Source organism: Anopheles coluzzii, chromosome X, assembly GCF_943734685.1.
Source record: "Anopheles coluzzii chromosome X, AcolN3, whole genome shotgun sequence".
Taxonomy (NCBI): Eukaryota; Metazoa; Arthropoda; class Insecta; order Diptera; family Culicidae; genus Anopheles; species Anopheles coluzzii.
The window spans coordinates 17,361,472-17,380,462 of record NC_064669.1 but is presented as its reverse complement, the minus strand read 5'-3'; the positions used below and the strand labels follow the sequence as shown (position 1 = coordinate 17,380,462).

General features: G+C 43.0%; 1 protein-coding gene across 1 annotated transcript; it reads right to left on the bottom strand.

Annotated features, from left to right (window-relative positions):
* Positions 1-9,152: 9,152 nt before the first annotated feature.
* Positions 9,153-9,934, bottom strand: LOC120953912 (uncharacterized). Its single transcript, XM_040374344.2, has 2 exons — positions 9,314-9,934; positions 9,153-9,246 (listed from the first exon to the last, which is right to left on the bottom strand). The coding sequence occupies exons 1-2, from the start codon at positions 9,734-9,736 to the stop codon at positions 9,241-9,243; spliced, it is 429 nt and encodes a 142-aa protein (XP_040230278.2). The 5' UTR covers positions 9,737-9,934; the 3' UTR covers positions 9,153-9,240.
* Positions 9,935-18,991: the final 9,057 nt, after the last annotated feature.

Below are 18,991 nucleotides of genomic sequence, written 5' to 3'. Positions count from 1 at the left end.
AATGGCCCCACTTAACTTTTAAACCCTTTGTAAAAGGCTAAAGAACATTTCACACTAACGTAAATAACTTAATTACTTGTAATTTGCCGTATGAACCGCATTTTAGTGCAATACCACCACTATTGGTACTACCACCACTATAGGTACATTTACCCTATGCATTTAATAAGATAAGATTGATATTGATGCCTTAGTCTTACAAAACACAAGTCTTTTACCGTGCTTAAGAATACGTTTACAGGATGATTCAAGATAGCCATTGAAACTCCAACTTAAGTTTTAATAGACTTTCTTATCAGTGTCATAGTCTCAAATAACAAGTCTTTAAACGTGCTTAAGAATACGTTAACAGGTGGATTAACATTAGGTTTACGGACTCCGTCAATTGAACGGAATTTAAACTTTGAAGTGAAATACTAAAAATATCTTTTGTTTAATTTTGATTGTTACTTTTCATAAATTTATCATTACATACTATGAGTTTGTATGAGTTGTAAGCCGGTCTCGTAGTACAGTCGTCAACTCGTACGACTTAACAACATGCCCGTCATGGGTTCAATCCCCAAATAGACCGCGCCGCCATACGTAGGACTGACTATCCTGCAATGGGGGGAATCAATTAGTCACTGAAAGCCAAGCGCATAAGTGGGTACAGGCAGGCCTTGACCGACATCGGTTGTTGAGCCAAAGAAGAAGAAGAAGACTATGAGTTTGTAGCATACGTATTATTTTCATAACTTTGATAGATATTCAGATATATTTATGGTATACCTATCTCTATGGAGCCCGTCAAATTGACTGGTGGGTTGATTAGATTTAGTTTGTTTAGTTAAGTTGTAACATTTTTCAACAAAAGTAAATTTAGGAATGAAAGAGAATTTTAAACCACTTATTATCATAAACAAACACATATAAATGATTTAAATAAAGTGACCTCAATCGGTATTGCTGATCAACTTATTCTTCGTGTGTTTCGAAACTCCCGCAGACATCGGTCAAAATATGGCAAGGAAAATATATCGGTTCAGCGGTTCATCCTGAGCTTCAAATGACATCGCGATCATCCAAGTGTAGCGCCTGATAGTTAGGCAATTAGTATAATACTAGGAATAATCAATTATAGTAAGCAATTATGGTAGCGATCGTTTATGGTATGATAGGAAGGATAGGAAGGATAGGAATAATTATAGCAAGTAAATTACATAAAAATGCATTAGCTAGATAAGGACAGAATATAGGGCATATGATAGAATAGGATAGGGAGATAAGCTAATAGCCACATAAGATATGTTTATCAGCTGAACGGGGTGCATAACCATTTAAATCATTATTTGGACCTGGTGCTCTCCAACTCTGCTGCAGCTGCTTGTTGTTCTGTGTATCCTGCTTCGTCACTGCTCCTGCCCCAGGATGCCCATCATCCTGCTCTAGAAATTGCGTTACCGTCTTCTTTATTTAGGGCTAGTAGGGTTATGAATGTATTACCTTCTGCTCGTAATTCATTGAGTGTTCGTTATAATTTTCGGCTCACAGACTATCGTAAACTTAATCAATTCTATCTCGTTCCGACTGGTCTTTTTTTTATCAATGTACATCGGTCGACGAGGCTATCCAATCGTTTAATGCTTTGTTAACCTCTGCACTCCTTTCATGTACACCTATTTTTCGTTCCCCTCCTAATCCTCCCTGGTCCAATCGTACTCTTCGCAACCTGAAAAAGGATAGAATGAAATATCTTAGGAGGTATCGTCTGAACCGATCTGCTTTCAACTTTCGTTTATTTAAGTACGCTGCCTCCGCGCATCGACTATACAACAGGGCTCGTTTTGAGGCCTATTCGAGTAGACTGCAATCGCGTTTCCGTTCTGATCCAGCATCCTTCTGGCAATTTGTTAGGATTCGAAGAGGGTGCAATACGTTACCTAATGAAATGGTACTTGATTCTCGAACTGCCTCTACGCCTGTTGAGATCTGTGAGCTATTCTCTGCACATTTTTCCCAAATGTTTGAGCCACCGGTTAGTGACCCTAACCTTATTGAGGGTGGGCTACTCTACACGCCAGAGAACTTAATTAATCTCTCCAATATTTCGGTTAGCTCTGAAACAGTTGTACAGGTGTTATTTGGGTTGAAACGTTCTTTTACTCCTGGTCCAGATGGCATTCCTGCCTCTGTTTTAATAAACTGTAAGGACGTGCTTGCTCCACACCGTGCTAAAATTTTCAACCTTTCACTTTCTCTTGGGGTTTTTCCTGCTCTTTGGAAATCCTGTTGGCTTTTTCCGGTACACAAAAAGGGATGCCGTAGCATTGTTTCTAATTATCGTGGGATAACCCAAACTTGCGCCACAGCCAAAACTTTTGAGCTATGTATCCTTCCAACCATACTTCATAGTTGTAGTTCAGCTATTAGCCATAAACAGCATGGGTTTATGCCTGGTAGGTCTACTTCTACTAATCTCATGTCTTTTGTTACCAATATTTTCAGATCTTTTGAGGCAGGCACCCAACTTGATGCAATATACACTGACTTTCATGCTGCATTTGATAGTTTGCCCCACTCTTTACTATTAGCTAAACTATCTAAACTTGGTTTTGGTGATGGCATTATTAGCTGGCTGTCCTCATACTTAAGTAATCGATCATGCAGGGTTAAAACCGGGTCGTACTTATCTGAGGAGTTTTTTTGTACGTCAGGTGTCCCTCAGGGTTGTGTGCTAAGTCCACTTCTGTTTTCTTTGTTCATCAATGATGTTTGTAATGTTTTACCTCCTGATGTTCATCTCCTTTATGCGGATGATATCAAAATCTATTTACCTGTGTCTTCTTCTTCTGATTGTCTGAGACTTCAGCATTACCTCAATGCATTTGCTCATTGGTATTGGCAATTTACTTCGCCTGTGTCCCGAAAAATGTTCTGTTATTTCTTTCTCTCACTCTCTTCCTCCTATTTTATTTAACTATACTCTCTCTAGCGCTTCCCTCTCTCGTGTTATGTCCATCCGTGACCTTGGTATTATACTTGACTGTCGTCTTAACTTTAAACTGCAGCTTGATGAGGTGCTACTAAAAGCAAATCGAACCCTTGGGTTTATCTTACGTTTTACCTCTATTTTTAGAGATCAAAGCATCCTAAGAATCCTTTATTGTGCTTTGGTAAGGCCTATTCTTGAATATATTCATATTCATATTCATATTCATATTTATTTGTCTACCTTTTGGTTACACAAATGCTTAAATAATACTTATTACCTATGTTCCTAACCTAACAAAAATTAACACGAATTATCAAAAATTTGAGAAAAAAAATTTTTTTTAGAAAATTAGAATCTAAAATTTAAAAATTAAAAATTGAAAATTAAAAATTAAGGCAGCACGGGATTATGGAGGGTTCTGATGCGGGATCGGAAAGAGGATAAGGGAAGGTTGAAATCAAACATAGAATATACACAGTTAAATCGACGAATTGCACGAAGAAGGGGGTCATTACGGCCCACTGCAGTTCGGCGGGAAGGGATCACTAGGGGAGGGCGGTTTCGAAGAACACGGTTAGGGGCGTAGAAAGGGATAGAAGAAAGAAGGGAAGGAGAATCAATATTACCAAGGAGTAATGCGGCAATAAAGGAGGATTGGGCATGGGAACGGCGGTTTTCCAATAGTTCCAGGCCAAGCTGCCGACACCTGTCCTCGTAAGGAGGTATGGGGGAGGACAATCTACCCAGGATTTTACATATAGCAAACCTGGTGAACGATCGCTGCACCCGCTCGATACGTTCCACGTGGGTTCGAGCTGTAGGGGACCAGACTACTGAGCAGTACTCCAAAATCGATCTGACCAGAGAGCAGAACAGAGTCTTCAGGCACATTGGGTCGGAGAAATCGCACGCAATTTTCTTTAGGAGACCCAATGTTTTCCGCGCCTGATTGACAACTGAGTCAATGTGGTGGCTGAAGGTGAGGCCTCTGTCAAGCAAGACACCGAGGTCTTTTACGACACAAACACGATTGACTTGTACAGAATTTAGGACGTACGAGTAAGTGATTGGAGACTGCGAACGACTAAACGAAATGACGTTACACTTATCAGGACATAATGTGAGGGAATTACTAGAACACCAAGACGAAAAACGATCAAGAATATTTTGTAGGGAAATGCAATCTCTAGGAGACGAAACTGGGAGAAAGATTTTGAGGTCGTCTGCGTAGCAGAGGAAACACTCAGGAGGGAGGGTGGTACGGACATCATTAATAAAAATTATGAACAGCAAAGGACTTAGAACACTACCTTGCGGTACGCCTGCACTACATGAAAAGGGAGTCGAAAACAGATCATTAAATTTAACACTGTAGGAACGATCACATAGAAAAGAACGTAACCAAGATACAAAAAGATTATTGACGTCAAGTTGTGAAATTTTATTTAGAAGTAAGGAATGAGGAATACGATCAAATGCAGATTTGAAGTCAGTATAAATAGTATCAACTTGTTTAACTGACTCTAACTGGGATGATACGAAAGAGGTGAAGGACATAAGGTTAGTTGTTGTAGAACGGTTAGGAAAAAAGCCATGTTGCTGAGGGATAATAGTAGAAGAGGTGAGTTTAAACACATAGGTATGGATAATATGCTCAAATACCTTGGTTATTGCGCATTGTATTGAGGTGCCACGGTAATTGGAAATGACAGACGGGTTACCTTTTTTGTGAATGGGAACTAGCCATGCTCGCTTCCACAATAAAGGGAATGAAGACGAGGACAAAGATAGGTTAAATAATTTTACCAATAGAGGGACGAATAGAAAAGGTGACTTTTTTAAAACCGAGGCTGGTATTCCATCCGGTCCAGGGGAGAAGGATGGCTTAAGTTTTTTAAGAGCTTCAGAGACTGTATTAACATTGACAATACCCTCAGCCCATGCGACGGAGTTTAAACCAGGCCATATGCCCTCAGACTCTGTCAAAGGTTGACTCTCCGGTCTAGACAGACCATTGGCGAAATGCTCAGCGAATAGGGAACAGGTGTCAGCAGCATTGTCCGTAGTGACCGAACCGAGCGACATGGAAGTAGGAAGGGAAGAGGGATTACGACGCTTCTTGGCATAAGACCAAAAAAGTTTAGGATTACGGTATAACATGCATTGAAGCCTTCCAAGATACAACCTATAACTGGCCCGATTATAAATACGAAAAGCAGAAGCGGCATATTTGAAAACTCTACGATTATACTCAGAAGGAGTTGAACCGAGTTTTTTGAGGGCACGTGTCCTATCCGCCTTTAATGACCGCAATGTAGCATCATACCAAGGAAGGCGAGAGGAGGGTTTAGAACGAGGACAACATAAAGGGAGAGCTGCCTTAACAATATTACTAAATTGCTCCACCGCTACGTCCACAGTGGAGGGAGAATCGGTTCTAATTTCTAAAAAATTCCAATCAGAGTTGGTTATGATTTCCCTAAATTTTTCTAAGTTCATTTTCCGAAAATTCAACTCAGATTTGTTATCTCTAACATTATTACCATTATGCGGTAAAGGAACATTTACTACGAATTCCAGAGGTGGGTGATAATGATCTAATTTAACAATAGGGTCAATAATACAAGAAACTGGTGAACATGAATATGTCACTAACTCATTAACAAAAACTAAATCTAGTTGCCTCCGAAAAATATTTACGACCCCTGAAAGTTGACGCAGATTGAATTCAGCTAATCCGTCTATAAAGTAGGATGAGGCAGGGTTAACGGCAAGCGGTGCGAAATAATCCTCATTTTGAGACCACGATGAGATGAGATTGATCACGATTGATGAGATCCTTGACTGCGGCACTACTCACACCAAGACACGAACGATGAGCCCATCGCTTGCAGAAGCCGTCGCAAGTGTAAGTAAGTTCCTCGGATGACGAAGCACGGGCGCAGGTCAAACAGTGATCAGCCATGACGATTCAACAGGCTCACCGCGCCAAGGAGTATACACTTTATATCACTTATACAGGCTTTGAGCACTTGAGTATATGAACAGTTTATTGAGGCTTGCACAACTGATAATCAAAACACAGTGCAATGATAGAACCAGATCGGAATTTGCGAAAATAAGTGCACAAAACGGAAATAAAGCGGAGCGAAATGTGGTACGTGCTATCAGTGTAAGTGTAGGCGAAGGAATGCTAGTACAGTATCGGACCGTGCACTTGTTTTGCCACGTTACTTGTGTTTGTGTGTGTGTATGTGTGTATGTGTGTGTGTGTGTATGTGTGTGAGTGTGTGTGTGTGTGTGTGTATGTGTGTGTGTGTGCATGTGTGTGTGTGTGTAGTAGTAGAAAGAGAGTGTGCTTTTTAATGTGTATTAGCAAGTGCGCGGGTTTGTGTCTGAAAAACATAGCTTGCCATGATGTCATATTGCGTTAAAATTATTCTTATTATGTGTGTTATCATGTGAAACATTGTGCGTTTACACTTGGATAAAAACTAAAGTTTGCATCGACAGCAGCGCTTGTTCCTCGGACGAAAACGCAGGTGTGCTGTTTCATGAATGTGAATGCGACACCGGTGCGAAATGGACACGCGCACAATAGCAATGAACTCGGCATTCCCTCACAGGTGTTTCTCCAGTGCACGCCATTGAAAGGCCTTCGTGCATCTCTGCGTTGCACGTTGTGTGCGAATGGTAAACTTTGTGCGTGCATTGAGCTGGCGCGCAGTTATTCTTTTCAATGGGCGTTTTGTTTCATGAGCGCGGCAGTATTCTTTTCTCGATTTTGAAGGGAAGACGCTTACTCGCGTACTCGTTGATAGTTTTTATCCATGCGATGTTTTTGCCGCTCCAAAACGATGTAATTCATCGCGTATAGAAGTAGAACGCAGGCAGAGCACGGGATCAGCCGTGTCCAAGTTTTTAACCAGTGCGTTCTTGACGGTCCAAGCAAGCAATGTTAGTAACAATGGGTCAAGGTAAACGTTGTACCGATCATCAGCGCCATATGTAAAAGCGAATGGCTGCTGCTGGCATTAAGCGCAAAAGGATCGAGTTCGTAATGGAACGATCGCGCACTTTTGTGGCAAACGCGCTTCGGACAACCGAAACGTGCTTAGACAACTGAAACGCGTTTGGACAACCGAAACGCGCAAGTCAACCGGACGTCCTCAGAAGACCACGGCGAAAGAAGACCGTAACATTGTTAATACATCGAAAACACACTGATCGCGAGGGCGGTGGTCCTGCTTATCACACCAAAAACCTAACCCAAAACACAAAAAAACTACTTACAAATCTATTCGAAACGACCTACTTGTGAAACAAACACACACATCAATACACATTCAAACATACATCCACACACACACACACACATGCACACACACATATACACACACACACACACAAACACACATACACACACATACACACACATACACACACACACAAGCACATACAAACCACACATAAACTTGACCCAACGGGTGCACGGTGCGTTAAAAAACCAATGCCCTATCTTTCTGTCCGATACTGTATCATCTGGAATCCTCCCACTATTGATGGCTGTTCGAGAATTGAAAGCATTCAGCGCCTCTTTACCAGGATTGCCTTTCGTCGTTTGTTCGGTGCTGCCTCACTACCTCCCTATGAAACGCGATTGCAGTTATTCAATCTTCACTCCTTAAGCTTCCGCCGCCAAGTGTTTCAGGCTTGTTTTATTGGTGGCTTATTACTTTCTGCTACTGTTGCTCCTGATTTACTCTCGTCCATCTCGCTGTATGTTCCCTCTCGTTCTCTTCGTCCACGTGATCCTCTGTCAATTGAAACACGTCATGCTCTTTATACTTTCAATGACCCTCTTCTGTCCTGTTTTAGGTTGTTCAACCACTTTTACTAACTCTTTGATTTCGACTCCTCTCTTAACTCTTTCCGTAACCGTATTTTTTCTTTTAATTCCCTTTAATTATTCTCCTTAGTTTTCTATTACTCTCTTTTTTTTTTTTTTTTGTTAAGTTTAGGATAGTCTCTACGCTCTACTCTTGTTTTTTTTTCTTTTCTTTTTTGCTAGGTCAAGACTAGGTTAGTTAGGCTTAGTTTTTCATGAATTATTTTGTTTATTTGTTAGTATTAAATTAGTTTAAAGTCTATTATATTAAGCCTTGATGGCGGATATTGTATTAAATAAATGATGTAAAATGAAATGAAAGATATGTTTAAGATAAATACTTTAAGCCAATAGAAAAAAAACGCAGGGTAAATTGTGGCACGAAAAGGAGCAGTATAAATAAGGGTTAGGAATAGGAATTAGGTCATTAAGGAAACTGTATACTTAGAGGAAACGCTGCCCGGAAAATATAGAAGTAAAAAGTATTCCTAAATCGGTGTAGTTATTTCAAGTTAGATGGAAAGAAACCTTTGTCCACCACACAAGCTACACGCACTGTAAAGAATGTCGTATTACAACTGCTAAAGGATGACGCCGATCTAGGTTGCGGCAAGGTACATACAGCCAAATAGAGGCAAGTAAATTCGATGCAATAGAAGAAAACAGGAAGGAAGTAACCTGCAGATGAAACATACTTAACTCACATGACGTCGCTGACATAGCAGTGGCGGATTCAACGGTAAGCGGACTGAGCGGCCGCAGAAGGAAGTCCCTTTAATATATAAACTCCGTAGATAAATAACGCAACAAACATCACAGTCAATAAAGTAGCGGATAAATACAAAGCTCCAAGATCTAAGCTCTAGTGCATGTTTGGGGTTATGCCACGAGGATTTGAAATATTATGTTTGCATGCGTTTTTTGCACCACAAAACTCCAACGGGATTTCCACGAATATTCCACGGAAGAAAATATTCTCAACGATATATGACTTGTCAAGTTACATAATCGCTTATGACACATGTTCTCATCACTCAAGAGATTTTAGCCCTGCTAGCGGTATAAGAGTACAACAATAAACAACAACAGAGAACAGACAAAAACTACTGCTAACACAACAGGCGGACGGATTCGAAAGAATGACTGAGTACAAGTTGCATTTTTTTTTCTAAATATTTGCTTCAATTTTATTCAATAATTTTCTTTGACCGAAAGTACATCACATTTTTTATCCATGTATCGAAAATTGCAAGACTACATCCAACATCATTGAAACACACGGGACTTTATCCAGTTCATTTGCTCCCTTCACTCTTCACGCTGCTGGCAGGAATCGACACACCAACTCAGCTCATCGCCAGCTCCACTGCTCAACAGCTTAAACCTACGGAAGCAAAATACATAACATTAGCAAACTCATCAACAACCACACTAGCTTCTTGCCCACCGACCTCCACACGTGCACAGCGATCTTCGCCTTCGGCTGCATCTTCCGAGGCCTCCACGATGGCTTCATCGTGAGCTTCATCGTGAGCTTCGTCGTGAGTGGTCTCTTGCTCGACGTGATCCTCGTCCACGATGTTTGCCTCTTGCGGGATTTCCTCCAAAGCTTCTAGCTTGTCACTTTCAGCTATCGGCTTTCCACTGATGTCTTCACTTTCACCTCGCTCCACAATGTCGCTCATTGCATCTTCTAGAGCCTTCTCGATTTTCGACTGATCCTCATCCGGCTTCTCGACACTCTGATCTTGAGCGGCCTTCTGCTCATCCCGTTCCTGTACGGTCGATATCAGATCATTCCCTGGCTCAGTCGCCAAGGGGGCCAGGTCGACCAATTCCGACGCACTCAGCTTTTTCTCTGGGGTGGTAGCCATGGCTTAGCCGCTGTTCTGCACACTGAAATACTTGAAACCGCTCACGGATAATGTCACTGGACGACAAACAAGAATTGTAGCGCTCGATAGGGAAAGTTCCACTAGCTTAGACTTGCACTTAGACACTTGCACAACGCTCGCCACGAAGATGTTACTAGCTTCACAATATTTGAACAACGAAAGGGTGCGTGCGCAATGAGCGATCGGCTTTTATAGCCCTCTAATGCACAAAACATGTCAATGTGTTTGTGTAATTGTATTCTTAGTGTAAGTGACCAACCGTGTGCAGTTAATTGCCTGACTCATTCTTGATACTTCCCAGGGTTTCTCAGCATTAGTTTCGTTAAAAGACAGGATAGGTAAAATCGTGTAATAGAATGATAATAATGTTTTAATTTGTGTATGATCTGCATCGAACATCTGTGTTTTGATACGTATGTCATCCTTCCGTGGAGTGTTGTCTTGGTTATTAGTTGAATTTAACTTCATCATGCTCGAAATGGGACCGTTTAGAGTGATATTCTGTTCGTATTTGATTTACTTTGTATACCTTGCGCTGGAAAGCCCTGCCCAGAGCACAGTTTCGTTCGGTACGTGCCTATATGATCACAAACATCGTTCGCTCATTGTACGCAAGTGTTCGCGTAGAGAAGATAGTGCGATGAGTAATCCTTCGTCACAACAGCGCCACTTGCCACGCTGTACAGGATTTGCTATCGCTTCAATAATTTCCGTAACAATATAAAAGGACACATATCGTTTCAATGCAAATTACAGACAGCTTCAAACTCTTTTCATTCATCAAGTTTTAATTTAATTTCTTCATAACCAGTCCCTAGCCAAGCCGCTTTTAAATTTAACATATGGGCCATGCACTATTACATTCACTTCACATTACATGTGTGTGATCTCCAGTAGGCTCTGATGTCCCGATGCATTAGCATTTTCTGCCGCATTATCTGGTAAGTTCACAACCGGAGACATTCTTGCAATGTAGTTTCAAACCGACACCAATTATACGTGACCAAAGAGTACTTGTTCTTTATTCAGGAAGGACGGCTTTGCCGTATGCTTGCCAAAGAGTGCTTAATTCGAGGCAAAACAATTTTTATGCACCTGAAAGATACACAAATCCCCAGACTAGAAAACGCTCAAAAGAGCAATCAGCAAAGCAATAAAATTGATTATTACATTTTCTGAATGCTCACCAAAGCAAAGATCTACGACCGTTTTTGCGTTGACGTTGAGAAGCATTTCCAGGTGTAGATGACCATTGCCTCTCTCATTTGAAGGCATTATTGTCAGACACCCAACATATCTGCTAAGCGTGAGCATAGTATGCCATCCGAGGGGTGTCACGCTGAAGTCATCCACAAATGATGCACAAAAGTATCCACAAATATCAAAAGAAATGTATGTTTCCACCGCAAACTGCTCCCCGGTAGCTTTAATGCTTTCTGCCGACACCCCAAGAGAGCAGGCTTATGGGTTGCTTTATGGCTCTTTGTGAACACTCTCAAACGCTCTACACTCGAGAAATCCTTGGAGAAAAAACGTACGCTATGAATCGGATGTATCGTATGTACAATTTGCGATAAAATATTTATACTAATAAATAAATGTTTTGGTATTCCAGTTACGAAACAAAACGTTAGTAATAAAAATAAAAACAAGTAAAAAAGCGTCAACTCTACCCTCAATCATCCGACATGTCTACATTTAACTCTTGGAATGGAAAAGCCTTGGCTCACAAAGGGTCCGATATAAAGCCCTTGGCTAGTAAGTCTTTGTGATTATTATCTGTTTGTACCCTTGCTATAACGTATACTTCATGAATATAAAAATGACACCGACGCAAATAAAAAAGTTACCTCCGAATATGAGCATGAAAAGTAGCAGAGCATTGGCCTTGCGAGAACGTGATGTAACTCGAATGTAATGACTCACTGTTGCTGTGAATGTTGTGAATCTGAAGCAACAGTGTTATTGGGAAAAGAGATGATCTTGTCCCCACTGTATGCATTGAAGCTGCTCCCAATAAAGCGAACGCATAGAAGCAACGATCGATTTTCGCTGTTTGTCACGGTTTGAAGCCTTGCGATCATCGTCCATCCAGAGACCGGGTATCGATCACATCGACACGGCTCCAGACACGGTGAGCTGTACGATACCAGTCATGTCGGATCGAGGGAACGGTGCCCGATGATTTATGGCCCCCGCGCTGTTCTTGCATTTGCAAGATATTCCAGACGGAGCAAAAATTATATGATCCATCCAAAGAGCATGGCCAACAGCTCAATGGAACAATAGCTGACAAACAATAAAGGAGTGTAGTGGTAGCACAGCGAAGTTAGGGTTAAGAAGTCACTCCGGGATGGGGCATTAGACTTTTGAGATTGCAGTGGACGCAATTGCGTTCGAACATTACCTAGTCACATAAACAGATGCACAACTGGACACTCTAACCGGATGATGTGTGCATGAATGTGCATGTGAGCACTTCAAAACACTTTCGATGCGTACCTTCTTGCGCTAGAGCGTGGCTCGCATTCTCTCTTTGACCGTGCTACTGATCGGTTATGTTTTTGCAGACTCAGCTTTCCATTATTGTGTGAGTATTGGATTATAGTGCCTTTGCGAAGCTGCTCATTTTGTATGTAGGTATGAGTGCGGGTGTGTGTTTTTTGGTTTTTGTAGTGCTAGTTTTACACTAAACTGCATCTAACTGTATGTTCACGTGTATCCCCTGTACAGCCGTTATTGCAAGCGATGGAGCGAAAAGCTACCCTCACGCAAGTGTACGTCGGAAATCTGGCGCCCAACGTAAACGACCAACTGCTACGCCGCTACCTCTCGATGGCTGGCACCGTGGTCTCAACGAAGATCGTACGAAATGCAATGACTGGAGAGTCCCTGTTGTACGGCTCGGCCGTGTTCGCGACCACTCAGGACGTCCAAAATGTGATCCGCCGACTGAACGGAAAGGTGTTCCACGACAAGCCGCTGCTGGTGTGCTCGCATGGGGACTGTTCGAGCGAGCTGCACCACTACCAACGCACTGTCGTAATCGGCAACAAGGAGCATTACCTAACGCATAGCGCCATTTGCAAGCGGTTCGCACCGTACGGCCGAGTTCTGTTGTGCATGCAGCCCAACATCCGGCACCGTCCGTCCAACGCTGTGTTCGTGCTGTTAGAATCAGCGGAGGTGGCCAGTCTAATTGTGAAGACCCGCCACGGCTGCTGGTTTGTCAAACCATACAGAGAACGAATGAAGCAGGTTCGCTGGGGAATGGAGACATCCGAGCTCGAGCCCAATCGGACTACTCCGCATGGTGCTACGAATACCGAAAGAAAAGTACGTGGCGCGCGATCGGACGATCCGAGGCCAAGTCAGGCTGTCGTACCCAAACTCAACGTCACTACCAGACAACAGGCCGGGCGTTTTGGTCGCAAAGCTTCCAAAGCTCCTGGAATTGAAGATAACGATGCAGTGTTTAAAATCTTTGGAAATCTGGTTCTCAACGATGATGTATTCCAGTAGTAATAACGCTCAATATTCATTGATTTGTACATACACTGAGGGCCTTGACACTGAGAGCACTACAATTTTATTAATATCCCATTTGATAGAACTATTCAGCTCAATGTTATTTCGTGTACTCTACTTTGAATAACGCAGCATTCTTATTGAACTATTAAACTTTAATATTATTTAATATATTCAACAACAGCTTCAGTTTGTTCAATTGTCACAACGCACCCATTTACTTGAAATAAAGCTTACTCTCCTTAGTATCATGTAGAATGTGATCGAGTATTTTTGCATTTCAACAATAGCATCCTGAAACGATTTGCTTGAGCAGATATCCGAAAACTCATCCATTACTTGTTTCACGGGGAAAGAAAGGTTGAGTGCGGGTGAAATTACCATGCTATGGTTACTGACATACAGTTTCGCGCAGATCGTCTGAGCGTAATTGTCTGCCCAGGGTTTGCCGGACGAATTATTACATGCTGCTGTGCGGTTTTATTGCACCCGATTGCTTTGACGGGCGAACGTCTCGGCGCAAGCGATGTGATGTGCATCCTATTACAGTTTGAGTCAATGAAGGGGATGGTGAATGGTTATTTCAGTGTCGGTATATCATTTGCATTCCGTTGATCGTCATGTATCGGAACAAGAATACAATTAAAATTTATAAATTTGGCGATCGAATGAAAGCAGATGTAAAAGTTTTGCTATTGCTTTATTTGGTTGTGCACCATGACTTTCGGAGAAAAGATTTTTATAGAAAAGCAACGGGATATCAAACTTAAAAAAGAAAATTGTGTTTCAAGTGGCGCTGACTCATGCACAATACATATGATAAGTCATATAAGTTTCCACATTCTCCTGCTAAAACAGATCGAACATATCGATACAGTCCAATGCACTGGCAGCGCAGTGGATATTTTCTACGTCTTCTTTTTGTCACCAATCAATCAGTGCCTTGTTAGATTTTCTTTTATTTTCCTGTAAAGTATTTTTCAGCAGTAGCATGCGGAAACAATGGCAGGAAAGTAGCATTAATGGAAAGGCTGACGCGAGAATGGTCGACCGAGCATTGCGGGGATTATGTTTTTGCTTTTCACACACGTGCTACCAGCTCGTTGAGCGGTCGTCTCGTTTACGCGCTTCGAAAGTCGGTGCAACGTCCGAACCAGCCCCATAAGGACACCACGTAGACAAGTTGTCTAGGGCAGACAGGTGGTAAGACGGGTCTCGCCACAGGCCACGAGTTTCTTTTGAGACATGTCCGTCCTTAACCGCCAAACGGTACACGGCCTACTTACATGTAAATGACTAACAAGAACAATTCATAGCATGATACAGGATTGCTTTATTAATAAGTTGCTGAATTCAATTTTAATATTTGATAAACTAAGCATCAAAGCTTATTTGCACGAAGCCTCAATAACCGAGAGTTTGGGGTTATAGTTCCTCTTGTCCACTTTTACCAACGATGAGCAGTATTGTATCAAAATGTACGAATATAGGACAATTTTGAATAGAAATCACTATTTAAATAGGTACATGAAAGTGAATGTGGCAAATAATACAATAAATATGCTCGACCACGTCAATATGCCGGAAGAAACTCTCCAAAGCATCGGGGTATTGACCGAGCAAAATAGACAAAAGTAAATGGTAAAACAGCTGGGACTTAATCTCTTTACTGCAAAGGAACATGGTGGAAGACGAAGAAGCAAGCGAGAAAGAGAGAGAATGTGGGACTAAACGAGAAAGAGAAAGTGATCGTTTGGAAGACAGCATGTTCTTGGACGCTTGGTTTAATTCTACTGATTCTTCTTCGGCCCACTCCATCACCCTCTTTCATACTTCCTTCGCAGCATCATTCGCCAGGGACTTTCAAAGGTGCTTGCGATGCGACGCAAACCGTATGTTTTCGCATAACCACCCCCGGGGGCCATGTCATAAACCGTCCGTCTGCGTCGGACGGCACAAACGGTGGCGATCGTGGTGCCCGATCGATGAATGAAGATCACATATCTTCATCTGTCGTGTTGTTTTACGAGGCTTTATGGCATTCGTCTCTCGTGCGGCTCGAGATAACTGTGAGCATTATGGCTCGTAAAACGCTGGAAGTTTGGTCAGCAGCTCCAGAGCGCCTCAGTGGCTTATATCCATTACTGCATACAATTACTGTCTGTGGCAGTGAGAATGCCTGTTGATTAAAATAGTTCCAAAATTGCTTTTTCATATTTATGATTTATTTCGCTAGCGAGACAAGCATTATTGACTGCATCTTCATATTGAAATCTCATCACCGTAACAAAAGCTGTCTTGATAAAGGAATTAATAAAATAATGTTAACACATTAAAAATGTTGTTAGTTTTTAACGTATTGTATTATAGTGTATACTATATTTTTAACGTAGCTCGTATAGACTGATAATGAAAATGGCATGTGATTCGCAGTAAGTACGATGGTGAGTGATTCAAAAATCATTCATATCAGTAAAAAACAACCTTCTTCTAATGCACTGAGCTCCACTCCTTGCTCAAGTGAAAGTAAACGTGAACCTCAAATCGATATACAAAGATTAAAAAAACAAACTTTAAATTGCACATTTCACTTGCACTCGAACACTATTCTTCAGCGAGGGGATCCACTTCACTCTGCCAGGATGCATGCTTCGCTGATGAACGAAGCTTTAGAATGAGCGATATGGAATCCAACAGCGACTGGACGAAAGCACGTGGAAGACATTACACACCCAACCAGGCTCTTGGGAAGAGGGATGAGGCAGCCGATGAGGTAGCCACCGCCGGAATAAATGCTGTGCTCAAGTCGATCGGACTGGGAAATGGTAGGAAAAACACATCACTGAATAAAATTGTCCACTTCCACGCACACAAACACACACTCATACTTACACAGCGTCAGTGAACGGCAATAGTTGGTTGGACAGCTTCACGACCTTGAGACGAGCATCGTCCACCACGGTGTTGTCCATAATGCGGGAGACGAAAAGAGCCTGTTTATCGCTCTGGTAGCGCAGTATCGCCCAACCGAGCGGCTCTCGGTCCTGATCCCGCAGCACGGACACATCCCTCAGGAGGCCATACGTCCCAAACAGTTCGCGCAGCCGCACCGCTCCGAACGACTGCCCCAAGCCGGACACGCGTACGTACCCACCGAGGAACCGGTTCGTCTGCAGGCGCTGGAACTCGGCCGGCGAAACTGGTGCTCCACCGTGCACGGTGTAAGAATGTCGCACGCGGAGCGCAAACCCATCGCCCATATCCCATCCGTTGAGCTGCAAGTGTGCCTCCTCCGTGTCCATGGCCGACCTAAACGACACATACGCCTCACGGTACCCGTACACGCTCCGGCCCATTACAATTTGCATCACCCGGCCTATCCGACCGAAAAGCTCGTGTAGTACTTCCTCGTCGATCCATTCGCTGAAATTGGTAACGTGCAGCTCGGTGGACGTCAGGATTGGCCGGCTGGTGGTAGTAAAGCTGGCCGCCGCGTACATCCGAGTGCCCGCCAGCCAAGCACCGTTCAGGTGACGGGCCGCGTTCTCCAGCGGTTCTGGCTGGTCGTAAACGACGATTGCGCTTTTTACTGCGCCGGGGAATGTGGGGCGCGAGCAGATCATCTCCCGGAAGGGGCCATATAGGTTCAACAACATACCAAGCATTCTATCGTCGTAGAGCGAGCTAATGTTGCCCAAAAACAGACAAAAGCGCTTATTCCGCGCAAATGCTTCTGGAAGTGGCACAACGCTGGCCGACCTGTCACGCACTTGGCCTGAAAAGAGCAGCACACATATCCACCACACAATCGACCACACACACGCACAAGCACGGTAGCAAATTAGCTCTAACTTTTTTTAAATATTTATGGTGAAGCTTACCTCCGCTGTAAGCATGCATCATATTTTGTTTGGATTTTGTTGTTCACTCACACTGCATCGAACTTTCCTCACCGAGCTGCCGTATCGAAGTGACGATCCGAAAGGAAGCGACAGCAACATGCTGGTACACTGAAACTCTCTCGCTGACCGACGCGTTTGTGTGAGATCAAGAGAGACGTTGTCCCTGTTCGCTCTCATTTGAGCGTTGCGTCCGATGTACTGCAATATGCGCAAAAATGCACTCGCACATATCGGTTGAGTGTATTGCACTTTTCAGCAATACCAACAAGTTAAGGTTGTGTTTGTGACTTTCGCTGAGCAGCGGCCGTTTAACGTCATTAGTAAAAGCTCGTTATGCCCAACACAATTAACATGCTTTCTCGTTCTACCCAACAGATCATCAAACCTGCCAGAGTGAGACAGCATGCCGGCCGTGTTGCTTGGGTGATATTTTATCCCGTTTATGAATTATTTTGCGGTGGTGCCGGAATGGATCATATTCCTGATCTTAAGAATGTCTTTCAAATGTATTTGTTTGTATAAATGTGTATGTGTTACGCGAAAACGTCATCCATAAGCGCGAGCTGAATTGGACGGTCACCGAGAGAGTGAGAGTGCGTGTGTGTATTTACAGAATCACCACAGTTTTTGTGTCGATTAAAGATGTTAAAAACGGATCGTTTGATCGTTTGAGAATGATGAACCGATAAATTATTCTTGCTCACTTGCTCACATGCCCATGATCGGCCTCTATTTCCCTCAGCAAAGCGGTGAACCGGATCTATCAAACATTAATCCATGTTTGACTTGCTCACTTTACAGATCCGGATCATTCGATCGGATTCGGATCTGATCACACATCTCTAGTGTGGAAAGCACGTTTGCAAAAACTTTTCGATGCATATAGTGGATTGCATTACAATTTACAAATGCAGATTTACAATTCACAGCGTATTTACGACAACACCTTCGAGACTTCACCTTGTCATCTTGTTTTCGTGGATTGTGAAACTTTATTAAAACATTAAAACATTCGGTAGGTTAATAAATAAGGCCACAGTTGCTTAGGCCCTCTATGGGCCTTTTGTATTATTTGATTTGCGCGTTTGCTAGGTAGGTGGTGGCTTAGCTCTCATCTTCGCTTCCTCCGATTTCTGCGACGGATTGAAGCTGGTGGACGCGTTCATTCGGCAGCCTAGCATCCACACGCCGTTCAGCTGACCGGCGGCATGGTTCACCTGATCCCTCCGGCCGTACTCAATCTTTGCCATCCCGAGGCCATTGCCGTGCGCGTCTCGCGGGTACAGAATGCTTAGGATGGTGCCGTATCGATTGAGCATGTTGAATAGGTGATTCTTTGTCACAGCTGGGCTAATGTTGGTGAGGTAAAGTGCATGCGGGCCGTGCGGCGTGGCAGTTGCTGCGCGAAAGGACGATTCTAGAAACAGCAAAAAAAAAGTTAAGATTGACTCAACGCTGGATCCATCTACAGGTGGCTTACCGAGTGTAAAAGAGTCGGAGCTCGCTTGGTTCATTGTGGCTTTAGGCGCGATCGGTACACGTGTTGATGGTGCTTAATGTTTCCAGGAAAAACAACACACACATGGAGAGAGAAAAACCGCCCTAACCGGACAGCGAAACTGTACCGCAACTGTGATGGCGGATGAGTTGTGTAAATGTGTGTGATTGGAATGGGCTGACACAGTAGACTGAACAAGCCACGGTGGAGTGTGTGCGTTTATTTGTTCGGAATAGTGGCTGACTTTTAGTTGCGTATGTGGCATGGTGAGAGTGTGAAACAGCCAAGCGTGATCATCAACACTCA